The following is a 26,177-nucleotide window of genomic DNA, read 5'->3' as shown; positions in this document are numbered from 1 at the left end:
AAAACCCTATCTATAAAATAAATGACACATTTTAAGTAAGAAAATTTAACAGGCTAGTATCTAAAATTACTTTTAATTTGTCAAATTGTTCATAGAAACTACATCTTTTTTTAGATCAGAAGTGCACAGCAAATCTTGAAATGCATTTCAGTTATAGTATAAACAACATACATTTGAAGAACCCTACTGGAAGAACTCTTGTTGCACACGTGTGTGTGTGCGCGCGCCTGCAAATTACCTTAACTTATTTTGGCCTCTAAATTTACTTCAGTTTAAAATGTATATCAGACTGGATGTCTATCATCGGGAACAGGTGGCTTTCTTTAAAAAATGGGCTATTATCTTTTAAGTCATTTTTATACACAATTTTGAAATGAAGACTATAGTTTAAATCCTGAATTCTCTTTGGGAAACTAGGAGAGTATGAATTAGTTTTCAAGAAAATTAAAACTCTACCTTATGTGCATCAACTAGAACAATTCCTCCTTTTTCAAGCGGCTCCTTCGTACCTATCAGCAATTTTCCATCTGAATAGCCAACTGCAAATGGTCTGTCTTCACTGAACCAGGCAAGGCATGTGACAGACACTATTGGAACAATAAGCACAAATAAAATATATTAAATTACAAGCTATACTGTTCAATTCCCATTGCATTTAGCTCAGAGAAAGACGTTACTTACCTTTTCGTAACTGTTGTTCTTTGAGATGTGTTGCTCATGTCCATTCCATTCTAGGTGCGCGCCCATGTGCGTGGTTGTCGGAGATTTTTGCCTTAGCGGTATCTGTAGGGTCAACTGTGGCACATCCTTGAGTGCCGCACTCATGTATGGTATATCAGGTGCCACCGACCCGATGCCCTCTCAGTTCCTTCTTGCCGGCAACTCCGACAGAGGGGCAGAAGGGCGGGGTAATGGAATGGACATGAGCAACACATCTTGAAGAACAACAGTTACAAAAAGGTAGGTAACCGTTTTTTCTTCTTTGAGTGCTTGCTCATGTCGATTCCATTGTAGGTGACTCAAATATCCTTGGAGGTGGGTTCGGAGTTCACAGTTATGCAGCTTGAAGCACTGCTCTGCCAAAACCAGCGTCATCTCGAGCCTGCTGGGTAAGTGCATAATGAGACGCGAGCATGTGGACAGATGACCAGGTAGCGGCCCTACAGATCGCTTGGATTGGTGCCTGCGCCAGGAAGGCTGCTGATGACACTTGTGCCCTAGTCGAGTGAGCCGTCACGATAGCCGGCAGATGCACTGTTGCCAGCTCACAGCAGTAGCGGATGCAGGCAGTGATCCACGGCGAAATCCTTTGAGCAGACACTGGGCGACATCTCATTCTGTCTGCCACCATAATAAACAACTGTGTTGATTTACAGGATGGCTTTGTTCTATCTATGTAGAAAGCCAGTGCCCTCCTAACGTCCAGGGCATGCAGCCTGCGTTCCTCATCTGACATATGAGGCTTTGGAAAGAAGACAGGTAAGTATATGTCCCAGCCAGTCTGAAACTGGGAAACTACCTTGGGCAGACACGCTGGGTCCGGACGCAGCTGGACCTTATCCTTGTAGAATACCGCATAGGGCGGTTCTGAAGTAAACGCCCTTATCTCAGACACCCTCCACGTTGACGTTACTGCAACCAGGAACAAAACCTTCCAGGACAGAAGCAGGAGAGAGCAGGAAGCCAGAGGCTTGAAGGGAGGCCCACTTGAGCCTCGACAACATGAGATTCAGGTCCGAGGGAGGGAAGGGATCCCGGACATGCAGGTAGAAACGCTCCGGACCTTTCAAAAACTGGGCCATCATGTTGTGAACAAAGACACACCTGTCTTACAACGGAGGGTGGAAAGCCGAAATAGTGGCCAGGTGGACCATGATCAAGGATGCGGACAAACCTTGGAGTTTGAGGTGCAGAAGATAATCCAGGATCTCCTGCACAGAGGCCTGTGAGGCTCAGATACGCCGTTCTGAGGCCCAGCACCTGAACCTTTTCCACTTGGCCAAGTAAGTTGCTCTGGTGGAGGGTTTTCTGCTACCCAACAAGACCTGCTGAACCCGGGCCAAACATTCCCGTTCGTCCGCGATTAGCCATGCAGTCGAGTGTCGGTGCCGACAGGTTTGGGTGCAGAAGACTGCCATTGTTCTGGGACAGCAGATCCAGCCAGAGGGGTAGCTGCAGCGAGGCGGCTACTGAAAGGTCCAGCAGCATGCTGAACCAGTACTGGCGAGGTCATGCAGGGGGTATTAGGATAATCTTCATCCTGTCCTGTTTGAGCTTCACGAGGACTCTGTGAATCTATGGCACTGGTGGGAAGGCATACATTAGCGCCCCCGACCACGGGAGGAGAAACACATTGACATGGAGCCCCGGTCCATCCCCTGGAACAAACAGAACACATGGCATTTCCTGTTCTGCCTGGACACAAACAGGTCCACCGGGGGAGTTCCCCACCTTTGGAAGATTGTACTGACTGCCTCTAGATCAGGGGTTGGCAACCTATGGCACGTGAGCCAATTTTTAATGGCACGCTGCTGCCTGCCGGACCCAGGCAGACAGCCGCGTGCCACTAAAAATCCTGCCTTGCCTGGCCCACTCTTTTCCACCCCCCCGCGCTCTCCGTGCAGGGCATGCAAGCTTCCCCCTCCCCCCACGCTTCCTGCCCCTCCTCCTCTCCCTCCCTGCAGCCGATCAGCTGACGGCCCTTGCTACGGAGTGGGAGGGGTAAAAGAGGAGCCGCAGCGCCTCTCTCTGCTCCGGGGACCTTGGGGAAGGGGGGTGGAATCAGGGCATATCCCCTCCAGCCCCCTGCCGTGAGCCGCTCAGGGCAGGGGGATGGGAGAACCCCCACGACCCCAGCCCACACCCCCAGCCCTCTGCCCTGACCCCTCCTCACACACACTCAGCCCCCTGCCCTGACCCCTGCAGCCCTGTGCCCTGACCCCTGCACCCCCCGCACAACCCCAGCCCTGACTCCGGCACCCCCCACACATACCGAGCCCCCCCAGCCTTCTGCCCTGACTCCTGCACCCTCCTCACACACACCCACACCCTATGTCCTGACTCTTGCACCCCCCACATCCCCACTCCCACCCTGAGCACCAAACGGGAGCTCCTGCACCCCCCCCGCATTCCCACCTTCACCCCTCGCACCAAATGGAGCTGCCCAGGTAAGCGCTCCACACCCAAACCTCCTGCCCCAACCCTGAGCCCACTCCCTCATTCTAGCTCTTGGTCAGACCCTGCACCCCAGCCTGCTCCTTCACCCCCAGCCCTGTTGTCAGCACACTCCCACCCTCATCTCAGTGCAGAGAGAGGAAGAGAATGGCTAGAATCGGAGAGAAGGTAGGTACCCACTCTATGTGGGCAGGGCCGGGATCCCACACCGGCAGCAGGCTGAGCGGGGCTGGCAGCCAGGACCCTGGCTGGCAGGAGCCGGCGGACAGAACCCCAGACCGACAGCAGGCTGAGTGGTAGTGGGCTGAGCTGCTCAGCCCACTGCCGGTCTGGAGTCCCAGCCGACGGCCTCGCTCAGCCCACTGCCAGTCTGGGGTTCTGGCTGCCTGCCCCTTGCCAGACGGGGTCCTGGCCGCAGGCCCAGCTCAACCCGCTGCCGGCCTAGGTGAACGGAACCCCAGGCTGGAAACGGGCTGAGCGGGCCGGCGGTGTTTTAATTTCATTTTAAATGACGCTTCTTAAGCATTTTGAAAACCTTGTTTACATATGACAATAGTTTAGTTACATAATATATAGACTTATAGAGAGAGACCCTCTAAAAGATGTTAAAATGTATTATTGGCATGCGAAACCTTAAATTAAAGTGAATAAATGAAGACTCGGCACACCACTTCTAAAAGCCAACCTCTGCTCTAGATGGAGCAACCCTTGTGGCCAGATGAGAAGGTCCTGCTGAGGTGATCTGCTAATACGTTCCTGGTCCCAGGCAGGTGTGTGGCTACCAGATGAACAGCATGCCACACACAAAAGTCCAAAAGGTGGAGAAGTTCTTGGCAAAGGGCCAACAACCTGGCTCCGCCCTGCCTGTTGATGTAATACATTGCAGCAGTATTGTATGTCAAGACCTGCACCACCTTGCCCTTCAGGTAGGGCAAGAAAGCCTGGCAGGTCAGGCGATCCGCTCTGAGCTCCCCGACATTGATATACAGGGCCAGATCATCCCGCAACCAGTGGCCCTGCATTTCATACTGGCTGGGCCCGCCACAAGTCTGGGTCCCCTACCGCTCCCAGGAGTCAGTGGTGGATCCTTTGGGGGGGGGCTAAGAGCCCGAACAGGGAGGCATGTCCATGTGGCTCCAGTGTGGATGAGCAGCCCGAACTGGGTCCTTTGCCTGATAGTCCATGTCCTTTCCTGCCCAATGCTGGGGAGCCATATTTCTGGGTCTTCTTTTTGGGCACTGGCGATGGAGAGCGGTGCTGGGCAAAGCCTGGTGCCGGGCGTGCACTATGCACAGAGGCCAAGGTACCAGGGGTAGAGTCCAGCCAGGATGTCTTGGAAGCCAGTCGGGAGAACAGCCTCCCTGAGGAGAGCCCTCAAACAGATAGCGCACTCTTTCTGGGTCCTGGGTCAAAAGTTTTTACAGATACAACACTTGTCCTTCACATGCGATTCCCCCAAGCCCTTGAGGCAGCTGCTATGTTGGTCAATAACAGGCATAGGCCTGTTGCAGTCCGAGTAGGGCTTAAACTCGGGAGACTGGGGCATGCCCCACTTTGGGCAAAGTCCCTGATGGGACTCTAACTTCTAACTACACTTAACACTAACTACTGTAAACAAACTATTTACAAGGCCCTAAGGCTCAAAGTCAGAATGTACGAAACAGCTAGACTTTGCTATGCGAGGAAAAGCGCTCTAACCACCACGAGCAGTAAGAAGGAACTGAGAGGACGTAAGGCCAGTGGTGCCTGATATACCGACACATGAGCATGGAACTCCATGGGGAGCCAAAGCCGACCCTATGGATACCGCTAAGGCAAAAATCTTTGACAATCGCGCACGTGGGCGCGCACACACCTAGAATGGAATCGACAGGAGCAAGCACTCGAAGAAGTTTTTGTATTGTAATTACTTTCAGAAAACAAAAATGACATGACAAAATTACAGCTTAATGAATGTTAATATAGCTGTTTACTTTATGTTTTTTATTCTATGCCTATCACCTTAAATATCTAAGTACCACTGTAGTTATACATTTCTATCAACAGACCTATTTTATAGGAGACAGTACCGTAAAAGCTTTTTGTAGTAGTTTAGAGATAAATGCAATTCTAAATATACATTTCAATAGGATGAGCATAACGTACATATTTACCCAGCTACTCTTCAAGTTTTATTTAATATAGTATTGCCACTTCTTTTTTTCCTTCTTCTACATTTTAAGTGGGATTCAAAATAGACAGTCCTTTTCTACTTTGAATAAGTTAATGACCAAAGAATTTCAGTTGCAAACCATGCCACAGTACTTACGGCTAGAAACCATGAACCACTGCATGCCTTTTATTCAAGGCACTCTTCATATGATTTTGCCTCCTCTTTTTTTTTTTTTTTTAAATTCATGCATTTGCTAACAGTCTATCTTAAAGAGGGAGGCAAATAGCTTTCCTGTTTGAGCCCTGATTACTTCTATGCTTTTTTCACAAAGTCTGTGTTTCCTTTTTGGAAGTCTCTTACGATTTCACAGTCACAAATGGAGGTGCACCAGTTACAGTAAGATTGTTCCTCCCCCCACAAAAAAATCGCTAATGTAGATAAGATCAAAGAGGATACATATATCTTTCTTCACACATCCAACCTGTAACGGTTAGGCAAGGGAGTCTTGAATCCTACATTGCTCGCATAGCAATTTAACAATAACAACTGCATTGTTTTTTTAAATGCCCCTTTGAAGAAGCACCATTTGTAGTTGTAATAAAATCCCTGTTGGAAGTTTAGGCATTAAAAGAATGAAAATGGTTACCTATTCTACAGCAACTGCAGATCTTCAAGATGTGTAGTCCACATAGGTTCCACTTCTAGTATGCATGCATCCCATGCACACAAGATGATATTCTTTTGACCAGTAGTGTGCACTGGTGCTGTGCCTGCACTCTGGATGCCCTCATGCCCTCCCACTCGAAGGCATAAAGAACAGAATGGGCCAACTGTCCCTCAGTTCCTTTGCCAATATGGGGTCCAGATGGCCTTAGACTCCAGAGTAGCAGGGAAGGAGCGTGAGGCATAGAATATACGTGGACAGCACATCTTGAAAAATGACAGTTGCTGTTTTTTCTCTAAATGATTGTCCACATGGATTTCACTTCTAATGACCTGCAAGCTCTGACCACATCAGAAGGTGGATGTTAGGAGTCCTATTTAAATAATGACTGCAGAATATCACTGCCCAAGAGGGCATCAGATCTTGAGGCCTCAACTGACGAATAATGCTGGATGAAAGGTGGACTAATCCCCATGTAGTTGCCCTGCACATTTCTGACAGGGATGCTGGGCAACGTTAGATTTTGGACTTTAATGCTGCACCCTATATGGAAGGATATTCTAGCACTTTATATGTTAATTGATTAAGCCACACAATTTCCTGTGTGATGTGTATTAAAATCCCCATTTAACAGAGATAAACTGAGGCATGCAGAGGTTAAGTGACTTGCCAGACATCACACAGAGTCAGTGTCAGAGTTCGGAAGAGAAATCAGGAATCCCTGCTCCATGTACATCAATAACATCAAGCATCATGCTTTAGGGCATTAACTGGTCACCAGCTGAGGTCAGGAAGAAGTCTCTTCCCTCATGGTAAGGTAGTGCATTATGAAGTACTGTCCAACATCATACACAAGATAGTATGGCATACACCATTCTGAGACCTGGTGGAATGGGCTCTAATCTCTATGGGTGTTGTATTTAATATAATTAGATACCCATTTAGAAAATCTTTGGTTGGTATTGCCTGACCAAAGTGGACACTAAAGGGGTACCAACTTGATGCCGCGGACAATAAGAAGAAACTGAGGGAAAGCTGAGCCTGCTACACTTTTTATGCCTGTGGGGTGGGGAGCTGGGGATGAGGCAAGAGAATCCAGGGTGCAGACACAGCTCTAACAGACACTGTTGGCCAAAAAGAATCCAATCTTGTGTTTATGGGGCATAGGTGTACTAGTACTGGAATCTGTGTGGACAGTTCTTCATAAAACTGAAGTACACTCCGCATTTTCAATACAGATGGCAAAAAATTTTAAGTATGTAACTTACAAGTTTTCTTTAGAAATATCAGCACAGTCACCTACCATCCTTTCTGTAGCAATGCTCCAGTTCTAATCGATGCATGGTTGAAACATCTACAACTTCAATAAGACCAAGAGATCCATCCATACGACCTACTAATAATACTTCTGGAGCGTCTCCTGTCCATGTTGCAGCTGGCCCTTCTTCTGGCCAAGCTAGAGCAGATACCCAGTGTGGCTGAATGTCTAATAATCCTTTTCCTCCTAAAACCCACAAAAATCTGTTACTATAGTACTTCATTTTACTTCACGTTAAAAGATCAAAGAGTACCTTTCAGAGGACAACGTTGAAAAACTATGTATACAACTGGGACATATACTACTGATGATCCTTAAAATCCTTTAAGCTGACATATGGTATGTGATTACAAAGTAACTGGTTACTAACTTGCCATGAAAAAAAAAAAATCAATATAATGTCTCTAACAGCATCACATATAGAACTAATCTTCAAACAAATTACTCCAGAAAAAGTAATTCACAGAAGAAGGAAGTGAAATTTTATGAAAGACTGCAGCATTCAGACAATGATGAAGTGCCAGTAACCATATAAATGAAACAACACACTGAACCAAGCGTGTGTCAAGCACATAGGAACAGTTCTCTATGGAAACATCCAAGATTGTCAAAAACTGTAACTAGTGATTTTTGCAAACATAAGGAGTTAGATAGAGATCTTACAGCTGTCTAAAGGATTAATGCTCTTCTCCTTTCAGAGTTAGTCTCAAACGTACCATTTTGAGCATTCTGGTGCACCCATGGAAGGAAAATGTTGGAACCTTTTTGAACTGCTTTCTAAAGAACTATTTATACGAACTTTTAGAGATACCTTGTTTAAATGTCAAATATATTTTACACCCTATAAAAAGAATAGTATTTATAGGCAATGATTGCTACTGTAGTAGGCAAGTCTAAAGCCCAGCACAAATTTCAATGACTCTTTTCTGGTTCAATGATAGGCTAGAAGGATTCATGTTAACTACTGAGTTTCCAATGCCTATGTTGTAACAAATGTTGAAAAAAAGGCATTAAGGTGCTAGTGAATTAGCTGGGTTCAGAGCACCTAATGAAGGACAGTAGGCATATTAATTGGCAATTAAATCTGCAAAAACACCTACCAATACAAAAGTGCCATTTCTCAGGAGTTTTTAAATACCTATCATAGACACAGGTTAAACTATTAAAAAAAAAACAAAAACAAAAAAAAACACGTGCATCATACCATTGACTTGCCATATGTTCACCGTTTTTTCCAAAGCTCCAGCCAGATACTTGCCACTGATGCTCCAGCAGATGAGAGACAAGCTAGGGTCACTGGGTGACCCCAGACTTTCTTCTGAATCACCTTCTCTACAATAAAATAAAACAGTGCACTTAAAGTAGGCATTTCCAAGTGGAAAAAATGAGAAAAAGTTTAATCTATTAAAGATCTGAGTCATTTTCTGTACTCCCCTTGCTGTTACTGCAGATATAGAACCAAAGCATTTTTTCCCCTCAATTTTTCATTCCACTTCATCCCCTGGTAAAGTTATTAGACAGACTCACTCTGTAGTTAAATGTTGCAGCTAGCTTTCTATAATAGTCCTAATTCTGACTACCTCTGACATTGTCAAACTAAACCAGCCTGCCTGAAACATCACAAACTTTATCTTATGCCAAAGTAGAGTTTTCTGGGAAGTCTCAGGAAAACCGAACAGGGAAGTTAAGAGGTCTAAGAACAAAAAAGTCAGAAGAGGTACTCTCTCCTCGATTTCTGGCCCCAATTCTACCCCACACTGGGGCAGCTTCGCACGGCTCAACTAGAGTAAAGCTATTTTAAAGCCAGTTTAGCCAACCACAGTAGGATCACCGATTAAAGGTCTAGAAAACATGACCTATGAGAGAAGATTGAAAAAATTGGGTTTGTTTAGTATGGAGAAGAGAAGACACAGGAAACGTAACAGTTTTCAAGTACATAAAAGGTTCTTAAAAGGAGAAGGAAGGAAAATTGTTCTCCTTAACCTATGAGGACAGGACAAGAAGCAATGGGCTTAAATTGCAGCAATGGCAATTTAGGTTGGACATTAGGAAAAACTTCCTGTCAGGGTAGTTAAGCAATGGAATAAATTGCCCAGGGAGGTTGTGGAATCTCCATCATTGTCTAACCTGCTCTTAAAAATCTCCAAACACCTGTCAGGGATGGTCTAGATAATACTTAGTCCTGCCATGAGTGCAGGGGACTGGACTAGATTAACTCTCAAGGTCTCTTCTAGTCCTATGATTCTATGATCACCTTAGCTTAACAGGATTCTTTAGAGTGCAGAGCTGCTATAGCAGCTCTTATGACCTCCAATTCTCTGTGACAAGTGCAGGGTGTGCAATCATGGTATCCCCACCCCTCAGATATCATATCAGCTTGTTGGGGCCACGGGCAGCCAGTGTAAATTGCAGTACTCCTCAGGCTGTTCTAATTTATGCTGAAGGAACAGCTCAGTAGCACAACGACACCAAGATAAGACAGTGAAATGATGGCTTAAACCATCACTGACCCTCCCCACTAACTTCTATTAATCACTCCTTGGCTGGAATTGGCAATTGTAGACACTTCATTTTTTTTGGCTCATCACAATGCCAAAAAACTTGGCCAAGAAACATCCAGTTTGTTTTAATCGGCTTTGTCTGGAACTGGTTTCATTTACCAGTTTTGGAGTTGCTTGGTGAATTATTTAGTTTTTGAAAAACAGTTCGTGTGTGTATTATGAGCTCTGCAAAATTCTTAATTCTGCAAGCCATCTTTTACAGAGCTTAAGAAGTCCATGCTAGAGAGATGAAATTTCTGAACTGCACAAAAGCGTGTGTGTGTGTGTAAAAAACTCCTCAGGAGACAGCTCTAATGCAAGTCTGCTAAAGCCCAAAACAAATACATACTTCAAGAAACTTGCAATCAGCACATACAGGTACCTAAAATACGTAAATGCCATAAGGAGAAGGGAGTACCACTTCCTGCAAGGCCAAATGGCCTAGAGAAATAAGCAGTGGAATGCAAGCCCATGTGTCCTGAATTCTATTCCCACAATTAACCCCAAAATTACCTTAATACTTAGTACAGTATAAACATATTTTTGGGCCATATCTAATGCACTTTGAAATCAAAGGAAAGACTCCCACTGAGTGAATGGGAATCAGGCCCTTCGTTAGGCTTCTTAACATCCCTATGAAGCAGGCAAATATAATTTGATATACCCCAACTTTACAGATAAGGAAGAATAAGCATTTAAGAAGTCCAGGGACTTGCTCAAGGTCACACAGCAGTTGGAAAACAATTAAATTCATTCAAAAGTACATTTAAGTCAATATATTTGTAAGCTACCCTCAGTATGAAGTCCCTCTTTAAGCTTATATTTTGCTCACTAATCTTTGTTCTTTGGTAAATTTATTATAAAATAATACATAAAACACATTTTCAGGTCAAGAAAAAAAAATTTAATCCCCTTACCTGGATTACTACCTCCACCTTCAATTTTAGGTTCTCTTTTCAGTTTTAAATCATTTACTTTTAATCATTTTTGTTATTTTAAATACAGTAAACATCCCAAAGAAGAATAAGAGCATCCTACGCTCAGGCAGTTTCCTGTGCCCATGGGAATCCCCACATGATTGCCATTGTGGATCAATTAATAACTGACTTCCATAAATAAACAACTTACAATTTGTTGAATACACATGTTTGCTGCAATGAATATTGCTTCTTTGTTACATTCCACACTCTTATAGTCCCATCATTCCCACTAGTTGCCAAAAGTCCCTTTTTATTGCACCAAACACATGTCATCACCTGCAGAAATTAAATTAACAAGTGTAAAACCAGAGTTTAAAATTTAAGGGTAGACATATTCATCTCATGCAACTCATTAAGTTTGCCTGATTTGGACAAAGCATTAGCTGTATTATTTAAATTAATTATACTAAACAGAATCCAACAGTGCCCAAGAAGAAATTTCCTTTCATCGTACAGTATTGCATAGTTAGGAGCATTATTAGCGGTACTGCACATGAATCATCTTCCATAGGCCACTGTCAAACAGAATAGTAAACGAGACAGATTATCTATTATGGCAAAACAAATTAATACATGTGTACTTTTAAAACAAATGTATAAGAAAAGACTTGTAATAATTCAGTTGACTTTGTGTGTTTATTTTTTTAAATCAGTTTAATGAATCTGACAGATGCAAAAGGTCTCATTTCTGCAACTGCCTCTATGTTGGCAGATAGTGATGTCAACAAGATGCTGCTCATGCAAAGCCATTTTTGCCAGATCAGTGCCTTAATTATTGAAGCTGACACTAGAATAAGGAATTTGAAATGTAGTTACCCTCATTCCCCACCCCACTCCCAGCTCATTTAATTTGTCATTTTTCGGGATATAACTTACTGTGATCCTCCTCCCACTCATTTCTTGTGTAAAAAGAGGGATTAAGCAATGTTAAATCTTAATTTTAAAAGATTTGTAGCTACAACAACAGAATTAGTAGCAGAAGGCCAAAATCTTTGATAAAAGTAAGCTGCACAGCAGCAACAGGTTAAATGTTTTATGGCATAAGATGTTGTCCCAATCAGTATTTATCACTACAAAATTTTATTTATCTTTTGTGGGAAAATACTTTTTCTATAAAATACCAGCAGTCTGTTGCTTTGCTTATATGGTTATTTAATTACTTGCATTTTTTCTGTGTTCTAAAGAAAAAGGTCAATAAAAGAATAAATTATACATTAAAAAAATCTATTTTGGGAGGAACAATACTTACCCTGTTCTGATGAGCCTCCAGTTTTATGAAGGAGCATTTTCGTAGATCTCCACCCATATCAGCAAGGGTCTGAGGACTAAATTGGTTGTCTCGGTCATGTGCTGCAAGAGTTCGCACAAGCTGCTGTGCAGCCCACTGCCTATGTTGTGAAGACAACCTTGAGGAAAGGCAGCAAGCTGCTAATGCATTAGCCAGCTCCAGAGGGCCTACAGCAGAAGGATCACAGGGAGGATGGGCATACAAATGGGCAATTAAACCTGCTTAAACAAAACAATAAGATGATGCCCAAATGAATATTGATAGTATTAAACAAGCCAATAAAATATTACACACATTTGCTAGAAAGAACAAAATTTCTGCAAAAAGATGTTTTTTTCTTTACTAAAAATACCACAGAGCCATCTTAAATTTGGAAAAACTGTTCTGATACAGACTGAAAACCAGCCATCCTCTAATCTTTTTTCCACAAAACCCTTCAGAAGCCCTTTAGATTGACGGCAAAATACTGTCCTCATTAGAGTCAATGGGGAACTCCAATTGACATAATTGGGCCAGGATTTCATCCTAAAACACCAAGCTTTTTAAGGCCCCAGTCCTGCATTGGGATCTATTAGCATAAACGTCTGCACCCACGTGGAGCCTCACTGGCAGTCAATGAGACTCCATAAGAATATGAACCATACACCATTGGTTTTATAACTAATTGGTAAATAAATGTCTCTGATGATTATTCAAGTATGATGCTAACCACCACATTAACTTTTGTTCTTTCATGTAAGTGCCATAATTTTATGCATCTATGTTTAGGAGGGTTAGATCCTTAGTTCTGTGCCTAATGGCACTTCTGTGATTGGTGGCATGTGGAATAGTAATGAAGAGTGGGTAATGATTGCTTTAGGTATGCTATCTGTCTAATCAGGAATTAGTAAAGTATATCTTTTACTGTGGACTATGTATGCCCATAAAAAAGGCTAGAGCTGGAGCAATCACTGTGATTAAGAGTGAAGCATTTTACTTTCTGTGGTCCCTACAGACATGAAGTTTTGACATGAATAAAATCTCCAAAGGGCTTCCCCCCCCACTTCACTGCCTAACTATAGGGGCAGAGTTAGAACTGAATGCCTAAACTATGGATTTTCATACTTTCAAATATTTGGGTTTCTTTCCAAGGAACAACCAGCAACTTGATAATCACATTTCTGCCTGAAAATTTTGCATCTACTATAGTTAAGTAACACCTAAGATTACTCTCTTTGAAATCAATAGTGAAAAAACATCTAATCTTTAATTTATTTTGTGAATTTGACAGCAATTTATGTATAAGCAGTTTCGCAGTGTCCTGTATATAAACAGTTTTACTCTTGTAAACATCAACAGGGAGCAGAAACCTCTTAAAATAATTTAAATATTCAGGACATACCATTTAAAGGGTGCTCCATCAGAAACTGGATTTTTTAAATTAATCTATTTTTTAAAAATTAAGGTAAATTCAAGTTCCAATCTGACTGAATTTCCTGGGTTTATAATGGTGATTTTTATTGACAATTACAAAACTCTTGCAGGGTTTTTGAAAAAAAAAAACCCATATTTCTCTTATGTGCTCTCAAGCTTAACTCCAGTTTAACAAATCTGTCTGGGAATATAAATGAGAAAGTGCAGACTTTTGTGAATTATATTGACAAACTTTTTTTTTAAATACAAAAAATACCTTTCTTTTCAATTTCTGCTTTATCATAGTTCGGCCTCAATTTAGCCCCTTTGTCTGCCAACAATGCTACAAGTGCCTGAGTTACCACAAAGTTGGGTGATGTTACAAGCTTGTTTTCTTCTGCAATTCCTCGCAGAAAGCTTGGCAAAAATTTTCTTTGAATTGGATCATCAACTGTAGTCAAATTTACACCAGTCGCAGCAGAAATCAAGTTCTAAGAGAAAGGCAATCAAGTGAAAAAATTAAATGTATCCAAATGTTTTTAGTCAAACAAAAATAAAATCTAAAATGTATAGATTTTTCAAGAACTTCAGTTTATTTGTAGAGATTATCATTGGCTAACCAACATCCTCTAATTATGCAAATATTACATACAAAACAGAATTCATGACCTGTATCCCACAAGCTGATTGGACTGAATGGACTCCTGTGCCAGTGTGAAACAGGTTGTTTGTTGCTTGCAGGTTCAGGGACAAAGAATTTAATGTGTTGTTATTGTCATCAATGTCAGCTAGGGAATTTAATGTATTGGAGAATTCTGAAAGTTTAGAAAGTTGTGAGTAGGAGAAGCAAAAACAAGATATGTAATAAAATCAATTACTCCATCTCAGGGTAGTTATAAGTCCTTCACTTGCACACACTTCACAGTCAGTAAAAGCAAATCAATAATGAGCTTGTGTGCTACCGAGGTTATAGATATACATGACACCTTGCTACATATATCCACTTTTTTTACTTTTTTCAAACTTGAATGTACAGCGCTGGGTACAGTTGACTCAATAAAATGTAGGTATTTTGTGTAACCAAAGATTGTTCCCTTTTAGGGTGACCTGTTTAAGCAGCAGCAATTTAAAAAGAACCCCAACAGATTCATGTTTTCCTTGGCAGATATACATTCCTAGCACCCAAATAAAGATACATGAAGTTACCAACAATAAAACAAACTTGTGCTAAAGCATGAGGGAAAACTCCAAAGGGAATAATCTCTTCCATTTTACTTTCATCTTGATTCTTTTATAAAAAGAAAGGTGATAAACATGAACAAGTTTCAGCTACATTTTTCAAGCAGTCCTTTCTAATCAAAATAATTTTCACATCCAGTTGCACATGGTATGGTGGAGCATACAATATCCTTGGTATATTAGTGCCTTCTTTATGTAAATCATTTCTCACAAAATTTACCACTTCGACTCATATACAAAAATTTCAAGTGTAAAATACCAGTGTTTTAAGCAAATGTTTGTATATAAATAACAATCCTACCTGCGTACACAACTGTACCAGCAGTTTTGCAGCACTAGGAGTATTTGATGCCAAACAGCCTACAGCTGTACTCAGGTACGCCAAGCAAGATATAGGCTTGCTTGTTTTACTATGTACTCCTCTAGAACGCTCTGTAGAACTGGACATAGTGGATGGACTTGTGGAGAGGCCTGCTCTCCCTGCTGCAGCCAGGCACATTAATCGAACCAAAGTTCGGATATCTGTTAAACCCAAGGACTCAAGACCAGCCGCAAGACTACAGCTGGACCCACTGTCAAAAATGAAAAAAAAAAAAAGCTTTAGTTTAGGGTGTTTTTTTAATGTTAGGTACATAATAGGAAATTTCATCTTGCATACAATGTACCTATTACTAAATGTCATTAATAAACAGAATACTGCTTGCTTGATTAATGGGAAATTATTTCCCTAGAAAAGGGTAGGGGAAAGGAAGTATTACCCCCAGTTTACAGATGGGGAACTGAGGAAGAGTTCTGACCTTGCAAATACCAATGTGCTAAACTTTAAGAATGTGTGCAGTTCCACTTCAGAAGAAGGGACTACTCATGCTTACAGTTAACCACAGAGATAAGTATGCTCAATAGTGGAAACTAAGTAGCTTCTTCACATCCGCATCTGCATCCTAAATACCCCCATGCTGTGGTGTGAGGGCATACAAGACCCCTGTACAGAGGCAAGTATTTAAACCTGATCTCTTCACTCCATATCAAGTGCCATAACCACAAGACCACCCTTCCTTTACTGATTTAGCTTTAGAACTTCTAACATCTTATACTATGTGTTTCTACAATGTGCAGCACAATTGGGCACTAATCTCAGTTGGGTCCTCTAGGCATTAACCATGATATATAAAGGAAGAAGTGTCTTTTAGGGAAGGAAAGCGAAGAGGCATGGCAGACTGGGGTAAGAGATGGGACTCAAAAGAAAGCCCTCCTCATAAAAACAGCACTAAATTATTTAAAATGAGTAATACAGGCCCCACCAGATAACAAAACTGAATCCCTAGCAAATACAAGTTGATAATTAAACCCAGAGGAAATAAAGAATGTCACAAACCTGACAGACAATAGTGAGAGTGCTCTCATAACCATGGTTCTTGCAAGAAGCACTTGGGCTGCTGCCGTCACTCTTCTTAGTGCCATAACACGGTCATGTGGATTTACTAGAGCAGCAGCTTGCTCCCCCAGGGTTATCCTGCCAGAAGAACTTTTTTCTATGGAGCCATGACAGCCTTAAACGTAATCATGTTTTGAATTAGTGTTAAACAAAAAGGGAAAATTATAGTGTGCTATTAAACACAAAACTACTGTATACAAATTAATATAAATTTTGCAGATTTCAGTTTGTGAGTCCTTATAAAAACTAAGTATTGTTTGTATACTCCTAAAGTTCTACACCGAATTTATCCTTTTTTAATTTTCAGCAGATTGGGAACAATTTGACAACAGCCAAAATGCATTACAAAGCCCCTTCAAAACTGGGCTACAGACAGACCTAACTACTACAATCTGATCTCCTAGCACGGCCCCTTGTGAGAAGGCCATTTAAGTTACTGTAACTTCCCTAATGGTTCAGGGACCATGCTAGTGAAGCCCATTGAAGGACTGGGGCCATAGTGTTAACCGAAAATCACAGGTTTTAGTCTTTTGTCAGTATAAAGTGTCTTGTCCCTCCATCACCACAGCTTCTCTAAAAAATAAGAAAAATTAAGGCCTGCCGCATTTCCTGATGTTGGGAGGCTGGGCAGACTGACCAACCCATGATATCATAACTGCCCCTATAAGCACACACCAAAGAAAACAAAATGTCTGTACTTTAAATTACACTTGTTTGCCAAGTGCTGTTGCCTCCCTCCTGATTATGAGAAAGCATTCTGTCTAAATGGGAAAACAAATTAATAGATTCTCCAGTTTCTCACTCCTCCTCTCTGCAGCACATGGGGTTTAAATCACAGGGTAAAGCAGAACATAATGCATCTCCTTTGCTCAAATTTACCTATCTGCATCAAAGTCTCCTCCATACTATTGGTGGCTGTGACCATTGCAACTGATGCTCCCAGTGGATCGCTGTCAGGGAACTGAACTGCCTCAGGTACAATACGGCGATCATTTAACCCCAGGGGTCCAGCCAGTAATTCAAATTCCTCTTCTCCTGTCAGCTTTTCATCTTCATCAACATCCAACATATCCCAGTCTTCTAAGGTTGGAGAAATAAACAAGGGTTAGGCACAAAATCTAAACTAGTGTTATCAACTGCAATAATGGGATGCATTTTAAGTAACAGCATGCTTGTGCATTTAAATAATTTCAATGGATTTAAGAACCTAGGCCTAGTGTCATAAAAATATGAATTGCAATCCGCAACCTAATTTTTTTTAAAAACAACCCTCATCTTTAGAAACTTGTATCGATATAGTACAACTGAAATAAAAAAAATCTAAAATTGCTACATTTGTACAATTTCTGTATTTCTTGTATAAAGAAGTTGTATGGATAACATTTCTCAAAAGCAAGTGGCATATGTTATGTGACTACTTGCAGCATCAAACTAACTAGTTATCCTTTATATCCTTTCAAGAACATAAATGGGAAACTCAAAGGGAAGGCTACTCACCTTGTGCAGTAACTGAGGTTCTTCGAGATGGTTGTCCCTGTGGGTGCTCCACTTTAGGTGTCTTGGAGCCCTATGCTTCTATGCAGAGATTTGTAGTAGCAATCCCGCAGTTGGCTGTGCTGCTCCGAGCAGTTACTCCATGTGTGCAGCCAACCGTCCCCTTATTCCTTCTCTACCCCAGAGGATCAAGGTGAAACACTGAAGTGGGCGGGGGGGGGGGGGGTGGAGTACCCACAGGGACAATCATCTTGAAGAACCTCAGTTATTGCACAAGGTGAGTAACTTTCTCTTCTTGTTCGAGGAGTGCCACTGTGGGTGCTCCACTTTAGGTGACTGCCCCTCAATGGAGGGGCAGGGCTTCAGAGTTGATTTATGTGCAGTGAAGAGGACCGATAGTCCACACTGCACATCTGTAGCTGATTGTTGCTCTAATGCATAGTGTGTGGTAAAAGGTATGGGCTGATGCCCAGCTAGCTGCTTTACAAATGTCCATGATGGGTACATTATTGAGAAATGCTACAGATGTGGATAGTGCCCTAGTGGAGTGTGTGCGAAGTCCAGAGGGAGCGTGCATATTATAATTTTGGTAACATAATTGGATACATGTAGATATCCATTTCGATAGACTCTGCTTGGAGATCCTTTGACCCTGAGAACGTTCTGTTGTGGATAGGAACAGTCTGGATGATTTTTTTAAAATGTTTTTGTTTTTTCTGTATAGAAAACTAGCGCTCTGCAGTCGTCCAGTGTGTGGAGGGGGGCCTCCCTGCTGTCAGCATGCAGTTTGTGGAAAAATACAGATAAGTAAATGGGCTGGTTGAGGTGGAAGGGGGAAGCAACCTTGGGTATGAACTTGGGATGTGGTTGCAAGATTACTTGGTCTTTGAGGAATACGATATAAGGTGGATGTGCCATTAGGACACCCAGCTCTCCCACACTTCTTGCTGACATGATGGCTAAGAGGAAGGCGACCTTCATGGAGAGATGTAACAGCGGGCAGGTCACTAGTGGTTCAAAGGGCTTGCCCATGAGGGCATGGAGAACGAGATTGAGGTCCCACATGGGGATTGGGTCCTGTAATGTGGGGTAGGTGTTCACGATGCCTTGAGAAGGCGTTAGTCAGTGGGTGAGCATAGATGGCCTTGAGATGGAGTACCAAGATGTTGGGGTGACAAAGGTGACCTGCGTCCTGTGTCAACAGATGAGGCACAAGGGGAGGGGTTCTAGGTGGCCTCACCGCCATCTGTTTCAGGTACAGAAACCATGTTTGTCTGGGCCATGTTGGTGCAATAAGGATGATCCTGGACCTGTCTTGCTTGATCTTTTGGAGGACATGGTGCAATAGAGGGATTGTGGGGAAAGGCATACATTAGTGGGGCCTCCCATTTCATAAGAAAGGTGTCTCCCAGGGAATTGTGGCCCAATCCGGCTGGTGAGCAATATTGCGGGCAAAGATTGCAAAGATCTATTGTGGGGAATCCCCATTGTCTGAATATAGTTATTATTCTGGGATCCATTTCCCAATCGTGGGTTTGTCCTGCTTAGGTCATCTGATATTACATTCTGGGGTACGGGCAGGTAAGATGCTATGAGGTCTATGTTGTTGGAGATGCACCAGTGCGAGTGGCAAACTGCTTCTGCACAGAGGGGGTAAGATCAGGCCCCTCCTTGGCGATTTACATAAAACAGTCGCCAAGTTGTCCCTAAGAATCTGTACAGTCCTGTCGCGGATCAGAGGGAGAAAGCGTTGGCAGGTGTTTTGGACCACTCTTAGCTCTAGTAGATTTATGTGGAGATTGGATTCCTCTGGAGACCAGCGACCTTGAATGGTACTGTCTCCCAAGTGTGCGCCCCATCCCACCAGAGAGGTGTCTGTGGTGAGTGTTACTGTTGGGGGTTTTTGTTGGAAGGGGACACCCGAGTAAATATTTGTATGTTGTGTCCACCATCGGAGCGAGTCCTTTACCCTGCTGGGCATTGTAAGACGTCTGTTGATGGAGTGTCTGTGTGGAATGTATACAGTACGGAGCCAGGCACGTAGGCATCTCATGTGGAGCCTGGCATGTTTCACGACAAACGTCGTAGCAGCCATGTGCCCAAGGAGTTGTAGGCACGTTCTGGCGTACATTTGTGGGCTGTGTCTGACAGTTGTAATTAGGTTTGTTAAGGTCAGGAAGCGTTGCTGTGGTAGGCGTGTTATTAGTGTGCGGCAGTTGAGGTGTGCCCCTCTAAACTCCAACTGCTGGGTCGGTGTCAGAGTGGATTTTTGAAGATTGATTTGAAACCCTAGGTCTGTAAACTGGACTACAGTTGTTCAAATGGTGTCGACTGCTGCTGGTGTGTTGGTGCTTTTAAGGAGGTAGTCATCTAGGTAGGGAAAGATGATCACATCCTGCCTGCGAAGATGCGCGGCTGCAACAGCGAGAATCTTGGAAAAAACAAAAGGAGTACTTGTGGCACCTTAGAGACTAACCAATTTATTTGAGCATAAGCTTTCGTGAGCTACAGCTCACTTCATCGGATGCATACTGTGGAAAGTACAGAAGATCTTTTTATACACACAAAGCATGAAAAAATACCTCACCCCACTCTCCTGCTGGTAATAGCTTATCTAAAGTGATCACTCTCCTTACAATGTGTATGATAATCAAGTTGGGTCATTTCCAGCACAAATCCAGGTTTTAACAAGAAAGTCGGGGGGGGGGGGGGGAACAAGGGGAAATAGGTTACCTTGCATAAAGACTTAGCCACTCCCAGTCTCTATTCAAGCCTAAGTTAATTGTATCCAATTTGCAAATTAATTCCAATTCAACAGTCTCTTGCTGGAGTCTGGATTTGAAGTTTTTTTGTTGTAATATCGCAACTTTCATGTCTGTAATCGCGTGACCAGAGAGATTGAAGTGTTCTCTGACTGGTTTATCAATGTTATAATTCTTGACATCTGATTTGTGTCCACTTATTCTTTTACGTAGAGACTGTCCAGTTTGACCAATGTATATGGCAGAGGGGCATTGCTGGCACATGATGGCATATATCACATTGGTGGATGTGCAGGTGAACGAGCCTCTGATAGTGTGGCTGATGTCATTAAGCCCTGTGATGGTGTCCCCTGAATAGATATGTGGGCACAGTTGGCAACGGGCTTTGTTGCAAGGATAGGTTCCTGGGTTAGTGGTTCTGTTGTGTGGTATGAGTATTCGCTTCAGGTTGGGGGGCTGTCTGTAGGCAAGGACTGGCCTGTCTCCCAAGATTTGAGAGAGTGTTGGGTCATCCTTCAGGATAGGTTGTAGATCCTTAATAATGCGTTGGAGGGGTTTTAGTTGGGGGCTGAAGGTGACGGCTATTACCAACAGGAGAGTGGGTTTGTGTGTGTGTGGGGGGACGGGACGGGGACCTGGATTTGTGCTGGAAATAGCCCAGCTTGATTATCATACACATTGTAAGGAGAGTGATCACTTTAGATAAGCTATTACCAGCAGGAGAGTGGGGTGGGGGGAGGTATTTTTTCATGCTTTGTGTGTATAAAAAGATCTTCTACACTTTCCACAGCATGCATCCGATGAAGTGAGCTGTAGCTCACGAAAGCTTATGCTCAAATAAATTGGTTAGTCTCTAAGGTGCCACAAGTACTCCTTTTCTTTTTGCGAATACAGACTAACACGGCTGTTACTCTGAATCTTGGAAAACACTCTTGGGGCAGTGGAGAGGCCAAAGCGGAGTACTTTGTGCTCTGTTTCTGAGTGAATCATGACATGAAAGTAGGCATCTTGTAGGTTGAGGGCTGAGAGCCAATCTCCTTTCTCCAATGCCGGAATTATAGCTGTCAAAGTCACCATCTTGAAGCGTTGTGTTCTTACAAACTTGTTCAGCTTTTGCATGTCGAGAAGTCTGTTTCCTTCTGGGTGAGAAAGTAATGGGAATAGAACCCTCTGCCCCTCTGTTGAGCTGGCATGGGTTCCACAGCACCTAATTGGAGGAGATGTTTTATTTCCTGTTCCAGCAGGTGCTCGTGAGAGGGGTCCCTGAGGAGGGATGGAGAAGGGGGGGGGTGGGTAGATGGAATAGAAGTAAAGGGAATGGAATAGCCCTTCTGAATAATTTCCAGAACACATTCGTCCATGGTGATGGTTTGCCAAACTGGGCAGAATGGTGACAGGCGGGTCTTCAAATGGGCTGGAGATTAGATGTAACTCTGGGATTGGAGAATGTGGGGTTCTCGTGTCCTTGAACTACACTTCAAAACACTTGTCGAAGTGGATGGTTGAGACGTAGATGACTGATCTTGTGGTTGTTGATGCCTCATCTGCCTCTGCGGAGCTGGTTGTAGTGTCTTTGAGGCTGGACGCATGGGGCAGTTCGGAACCGCTGGTTATAGAATCTACCCCGTTTCTTTTTGTTTGCAGGAACGTAGATTCTGAGTGTCTGTAGAGTCACCCAGGAGTCCTTCAAAGTGTGTAAGGACTCGTCCGTGCTCTCTGCAAACAGTTTTTGACCTTTGAAACGGAGGTCCTCTACAGTGGCCTGAACTTCTCTGGGAAACCCAGAAAGATGGAACCAGGAAGCCTTACGCATGACTATGGATGGGGCGATGGATCGTGCTACTGTGTCAGCCGAATCAAGAGAAGCCTGCAGGGCAGCTCTGGCAATGAGGGAACCCTCTGTAATACTGGCTTTGCATTGCTCTTTTTTGTCCGCTGGGAGACGGTCAAAGGTTGACATCTGCAAAAACGTGTTGCGTGTGTATTGGCCAAGTAGTTTGCTGGGCGGAATTGGAGGGTAGCCGATGAGTAGGCTTTCCTTCCGAAAAGGTCTAGCCTTTTCCAGTCTTTATTGTAAAAGGTGGTTTTAGACTGATGTTGCTTCCCCCTTTGGTTAACAGCTTCTACCACTAATGAGTTTAGAGTAGGATGGGTGAACAGAAACTCAGCTCCTCAGATCTTTAACAGGAAGGCGGGGCTGTGGTTGGCATCTGCCAGACAATTTTAGCCAGGTCCATAATGGCTGCATTGATGGGCAGTGCAATCCTGGCTGCTGGAGAGGCTTGGAGTATATCAGTCAGTTTATGCTGTGTCTCAGGTAGCTCTGTCAGTGATATGTCAAAGGAGTCAGCTACTTGTTTCAACAACTCCTGAAATGATCTGAAGTCATCACCCGACGTGGGAGATGGTGGCATTATTGTTTCGTCTGGTGACAAGGACGAAATGTGAGTAGATGGGAGGGTATCACCCTCAGGCGCCTCCTCAGGTTCTTCCACTTCCTCCTCCAGCATTTCTGTAGACGCTGGAGCCGGTGGTGAAGGTGATCGTGTTGGTGATCTGCATCTGGATAGGTGGGGGGGCCTGATGTCCTGTGCCCTGTATAATGTACATGGGTCCCAGTATGACCAGTTGGGTGGGAATGCCATGCGGGGTGGCACTCATTGTGGACCTTTCCAGCCTCTCACATCGAGGGATGTTTGGTGCCATGGTGGTCCAGGTTTGGGTGAGGAGTGGCATGGGGTGTACATTTCTGCCTCCACTTCCTCCTCCTCATTGCTGGAAAGAGGAGGGGCTAAGCCAGTGGGGGTAGCAGTCAGGCTTAGTCCCATTCCGGCTGGGGTGCCGTGGGTGCCAAAAAGCAGAGTCCCCAGAGTAGAAGAAACAAGCAGGCCCGCCTGTCTGATGAATTGTTGCGGCACCAGAAGGCTTGGTACCGAAGTTGCAGGCACACTCTGGCTGGGAATCAGAGGTAGTATTGTCGGTACCATAGGCTTGCTGCATTGTATTGGTGTGACAGATGGCGCCATTGCACGGCTTGGTGCCTGGGTTTTCGTAGGCTTCCCCGGTGCCGAGCGAGGAGGCTTAGTTTTGTTCTGTGTGCCTCCATGAGAGCTAGACCGCACAGGGTCTTTAGCTCCTCAGGATGTCTCGGTACCGGCTGGTCCCGGCGCCTCGTGGTCTGACTCTCTCAGTGCCGTCAGTACCAAGGAAAATTCTGCAGTCGGAGATGGCTTTTAATGAGGCAAGTCTCGCTGTGGTGAAGAGTGAAACCACTTTTTTGTGGCTTTTTTAGGAGCAGGGTCCTTAGTAGCTGTTTTTGAGAAGGTCCCCGTCAGAGGCACCTGTAGGCGACTGCTGGCCAGGATGTGTCCTGGACTCAGGGTCAGAGGCTGGTCTGAGGGATTTCTCCATCATGAGAAGTTTCAACTGGAGATCCCTAGCCTTCCTTGTCCTAGCTGTCAGTTTTTTGCAGTGAGGACACTTTTGAGTTATATGTGTTTCTCCAAGGCTAAAAACACACTGCGCGTGGCCGTCTGAGACTAGTATGGAAAGTCTATAGGTGAGACAGCATTTGAAACCTGGAGAGCCAGGCATGTCTGAGAGGCTATGCTGAAGATGGAATGGGGTAGTCCTATTCCAATTCCTATCTTGATAGGCAACTGCCTGCCAGAGGCGGGGGAAAAAGGGGAAAAAATCCTCTCTTCTCTTTTTTTTTGGTAAATGGGAAAGACATTTTAGAGAGAAATTAATAAACAAAGGGTACTAGATGGAAAAAACTAAAATAATAAGAAAGAGCTAAAGCTGTTGAGGGCACTGCTGTTGTTCCAACCAAAGCCAAGGGTGGTAGAGAAGGAACTGTGCGATGGTTGGCTGTGCGCATGGGGTAACCCCTCAGAGAGGCGTAAGATGGCTGCTGCGCATGCGACCAACTGGGGCACTGCTACTACAAATCTCTGATTAGAAGCACAGGGCGCCAAGACACCTAAAGCGGAGCACCCACAGGGACACTCCTCCAAGAAGAACCAGCAGATTTAGTGCCAGAAGATTCCAAATGCTGCAGTTAGTGAAAAGCCTACACCAAGAGTTGGGTTTTAAATAATGCAATAAAAATTTCCAGACTCATGCTCAGATATATATTCAAAGGGAGTGAGTTCCAGAGGCAGTCACTGGGAATGCCTTGCCCTCGTATTCATTACAAAGTATTATGAATGTGGTTGTGGGCTTTGTGCAGTTATAGGGCCATGTTTACTCTTTTCCCTTTTCAGGGGATATTTATAAATATATAAAAAATAATTTAAAAGTATGATTTTAGTGATAGAAAAGACTGATCATTTCACTCTGGGATTGACAGAGAAGTCAATTAACGTGCTGCTGCCCTCCTCCACCTTTGTCACTCACCTTGTGGAATGGAAACATGCTAATTTACACACCCAAAGAACTCAGCACCTGGTAGAAGCTGAATCTGCCCCTGGGTGCTGGTCTTGGAAGATGCACATGAGCTTCCCCAGACCCTGCTCCAAGGCTCTTCCCTTTAAGGCTGAAAGGACTGAGCTCAGGGAGCACGACAGGTGACTGCAAGTTGCAAGCAGCACGTGCTATAATAGACAACCTCCCCTTAGAAGAGAAAGACCCAGGACCAGGGAAGGACCTGGGTGGGACTCTCCAAAGGAGCCAAGAAGGGGGTCTTAAGTGGTCTTTGTGAGAGAGGTCCCTGAAGAGGGATGGGGACAGAAGTGTAAAGAGCTGAACAGGATAGAATAATCGGTAGAAATCACTTCTAGGATCTGAGCTGATGAGCTCCCAGGAAGGAAGGAAATGGGAGAGATGATCCCCATACGGGTCGGGGGGGGCCAGGTGCAGTGTATGATCTGGGGTAGACAGTTTGTGACTCTCAACCAATGGGTCAAAACAGGCATTTTGAGGATGTCACCGACTGAGAGGTTGCTAAAAAGAGGGCGTAAGTCTGGGCTTTTGCCTCGGGCAGTGGGGAGGGGTTCAGCTGGTCTGATAGTGGACTGGGCAACACTGTTGAGATGTCTGCAATTTGCTATATTTTCTTTTCGTTGCAGCTGTACAGATGTCCAAAGACTGTAGTGTTACCCAGGAGTCTGTAAGAGAATGAAGGGACCCATCCACGGAATCACTAAACAACTTAGGCCCCTCAAAGGGAAGATCCTTGACAGTTTTTTGTGCTTCCTGGAGGAGGCCAGAAGACTGCAGGCAGGAAGCTCAATGCATGAATACTGTCATAGTCATGGAATATGAAGCTGTGTCAGCAGCATCAAGTGAGGCCTGGAGAGACCCCTTGGAAACTGTCTGGCCTTCTATAACGAGGGCCTGAAATTGTTCTCTCTCCTCCTGGGGCAGATGTTCAATAAAAGATGAGAGTTCTGAATAGACTGTGAAGTCATATTTTGCTATGAGGGCTTGATAACTAGCTACTGTGAACTGCAAGGAGGCCGAGGAGTAGCTCTTGTGGCCCAGAAGGTCGAACTGCTTTAGCTCCTTATCGGATGGTATTGAACGGGATCAGTGTTACCTTTTCTGTTTGTTAACAGCTGCAACAACCAGAGAGAGAGAGAGAGGAGAGTACAGTGGAAGGAAAAATATACTCCGAGCCTCCTGATGGGATGGGATGTAGTACCTTTTGTCAGCTCATTTACAAGTGAATGGGACAGTAGCTGGGGTTTGCTACATTGTGCATGCTAGGTTAAGCAGAGCATCGTTGATGGGCAAGGT

At 44.0% G+C, this 26,177-nt stretch overlaps 1 protein-coding gene across 7 annotated transcripts in view; it reads right to left on the bottom strand.

Moving 5' to 3' along the window:
• Positions 1 to 26,177, bottom strand: part of HERC1 (HECT and RLD domain containing E3 ubiquitin protein ligase family member 1) — a 213,003-nt gene that overhangs the window by 38,215 nt on the left and 148,611 nt on the right. For 5 of the 7 annotated variants that reach the window (XM_074966104.1, XM_074966100.1, XM_074966105.1 and 2 more), the window contains exons 47-55: positions 17,062 to 17,262; positions 16,123 to 16,297; positions 15,049 to 15,319; positions 13,786 to 13,999; positions 12,078 to 12,337; positions 10,977 to 11,104; positions 8,513 to 8,640; positions 7,294 to 7,494; positions 457 to 587 (exon numbers count right to left, since the gene is read on the bottom strand). In XM_074966104.1, coding sequence (XP_074822205.1) covers positions 457 to 587; positions 7,294 to 7,494; positions 8,513 to 8,640; positions 10,977 to 11,104; positions 12,078 to 12,337; positions 13,786 to 13,999; positions 15,049 to 15,319; positions 16,123 to 16,297; positions 17,062 to 17,262 — 1,709 coding nt within the window. The remainder of the gene's footprint in view (positions 1 to 456; positions 588 to 7,293; positions 7,495 to 8,512; positions 8,641 to 10,976; positions 11,105 to 12,077; positions 12,338 to 13,785; positions 14,000 to 15,048; positions 15,320 to 16,122; positions 16,298 to 17,061; positions 17,263 to 26,177) is intronic. The other 2 variants (XM_074966102.1, XM_074966107.1) reach the window with 2 other exon arrangements.

The sequence above is a fragment of the Natator depressus genome, chromosome 10, assembly GCF_965152275.1.
Source record: "Natator depressus isolate rNatDep1 chromosome 10, rNatDep2.hap1, whole genome shotgun sequence".
In the NCBI taxonomy this organism is placed as follows: domain Eukaryota; kingdom Metazoa; phylum Chordata; order Testudines; family Cheloniidae; genus Natator; species Natator depressus.
Note: the sequence above shows the minus strand (reverse complement) of the source record. Positions and strands in the feature narration are given on the sequence as shown.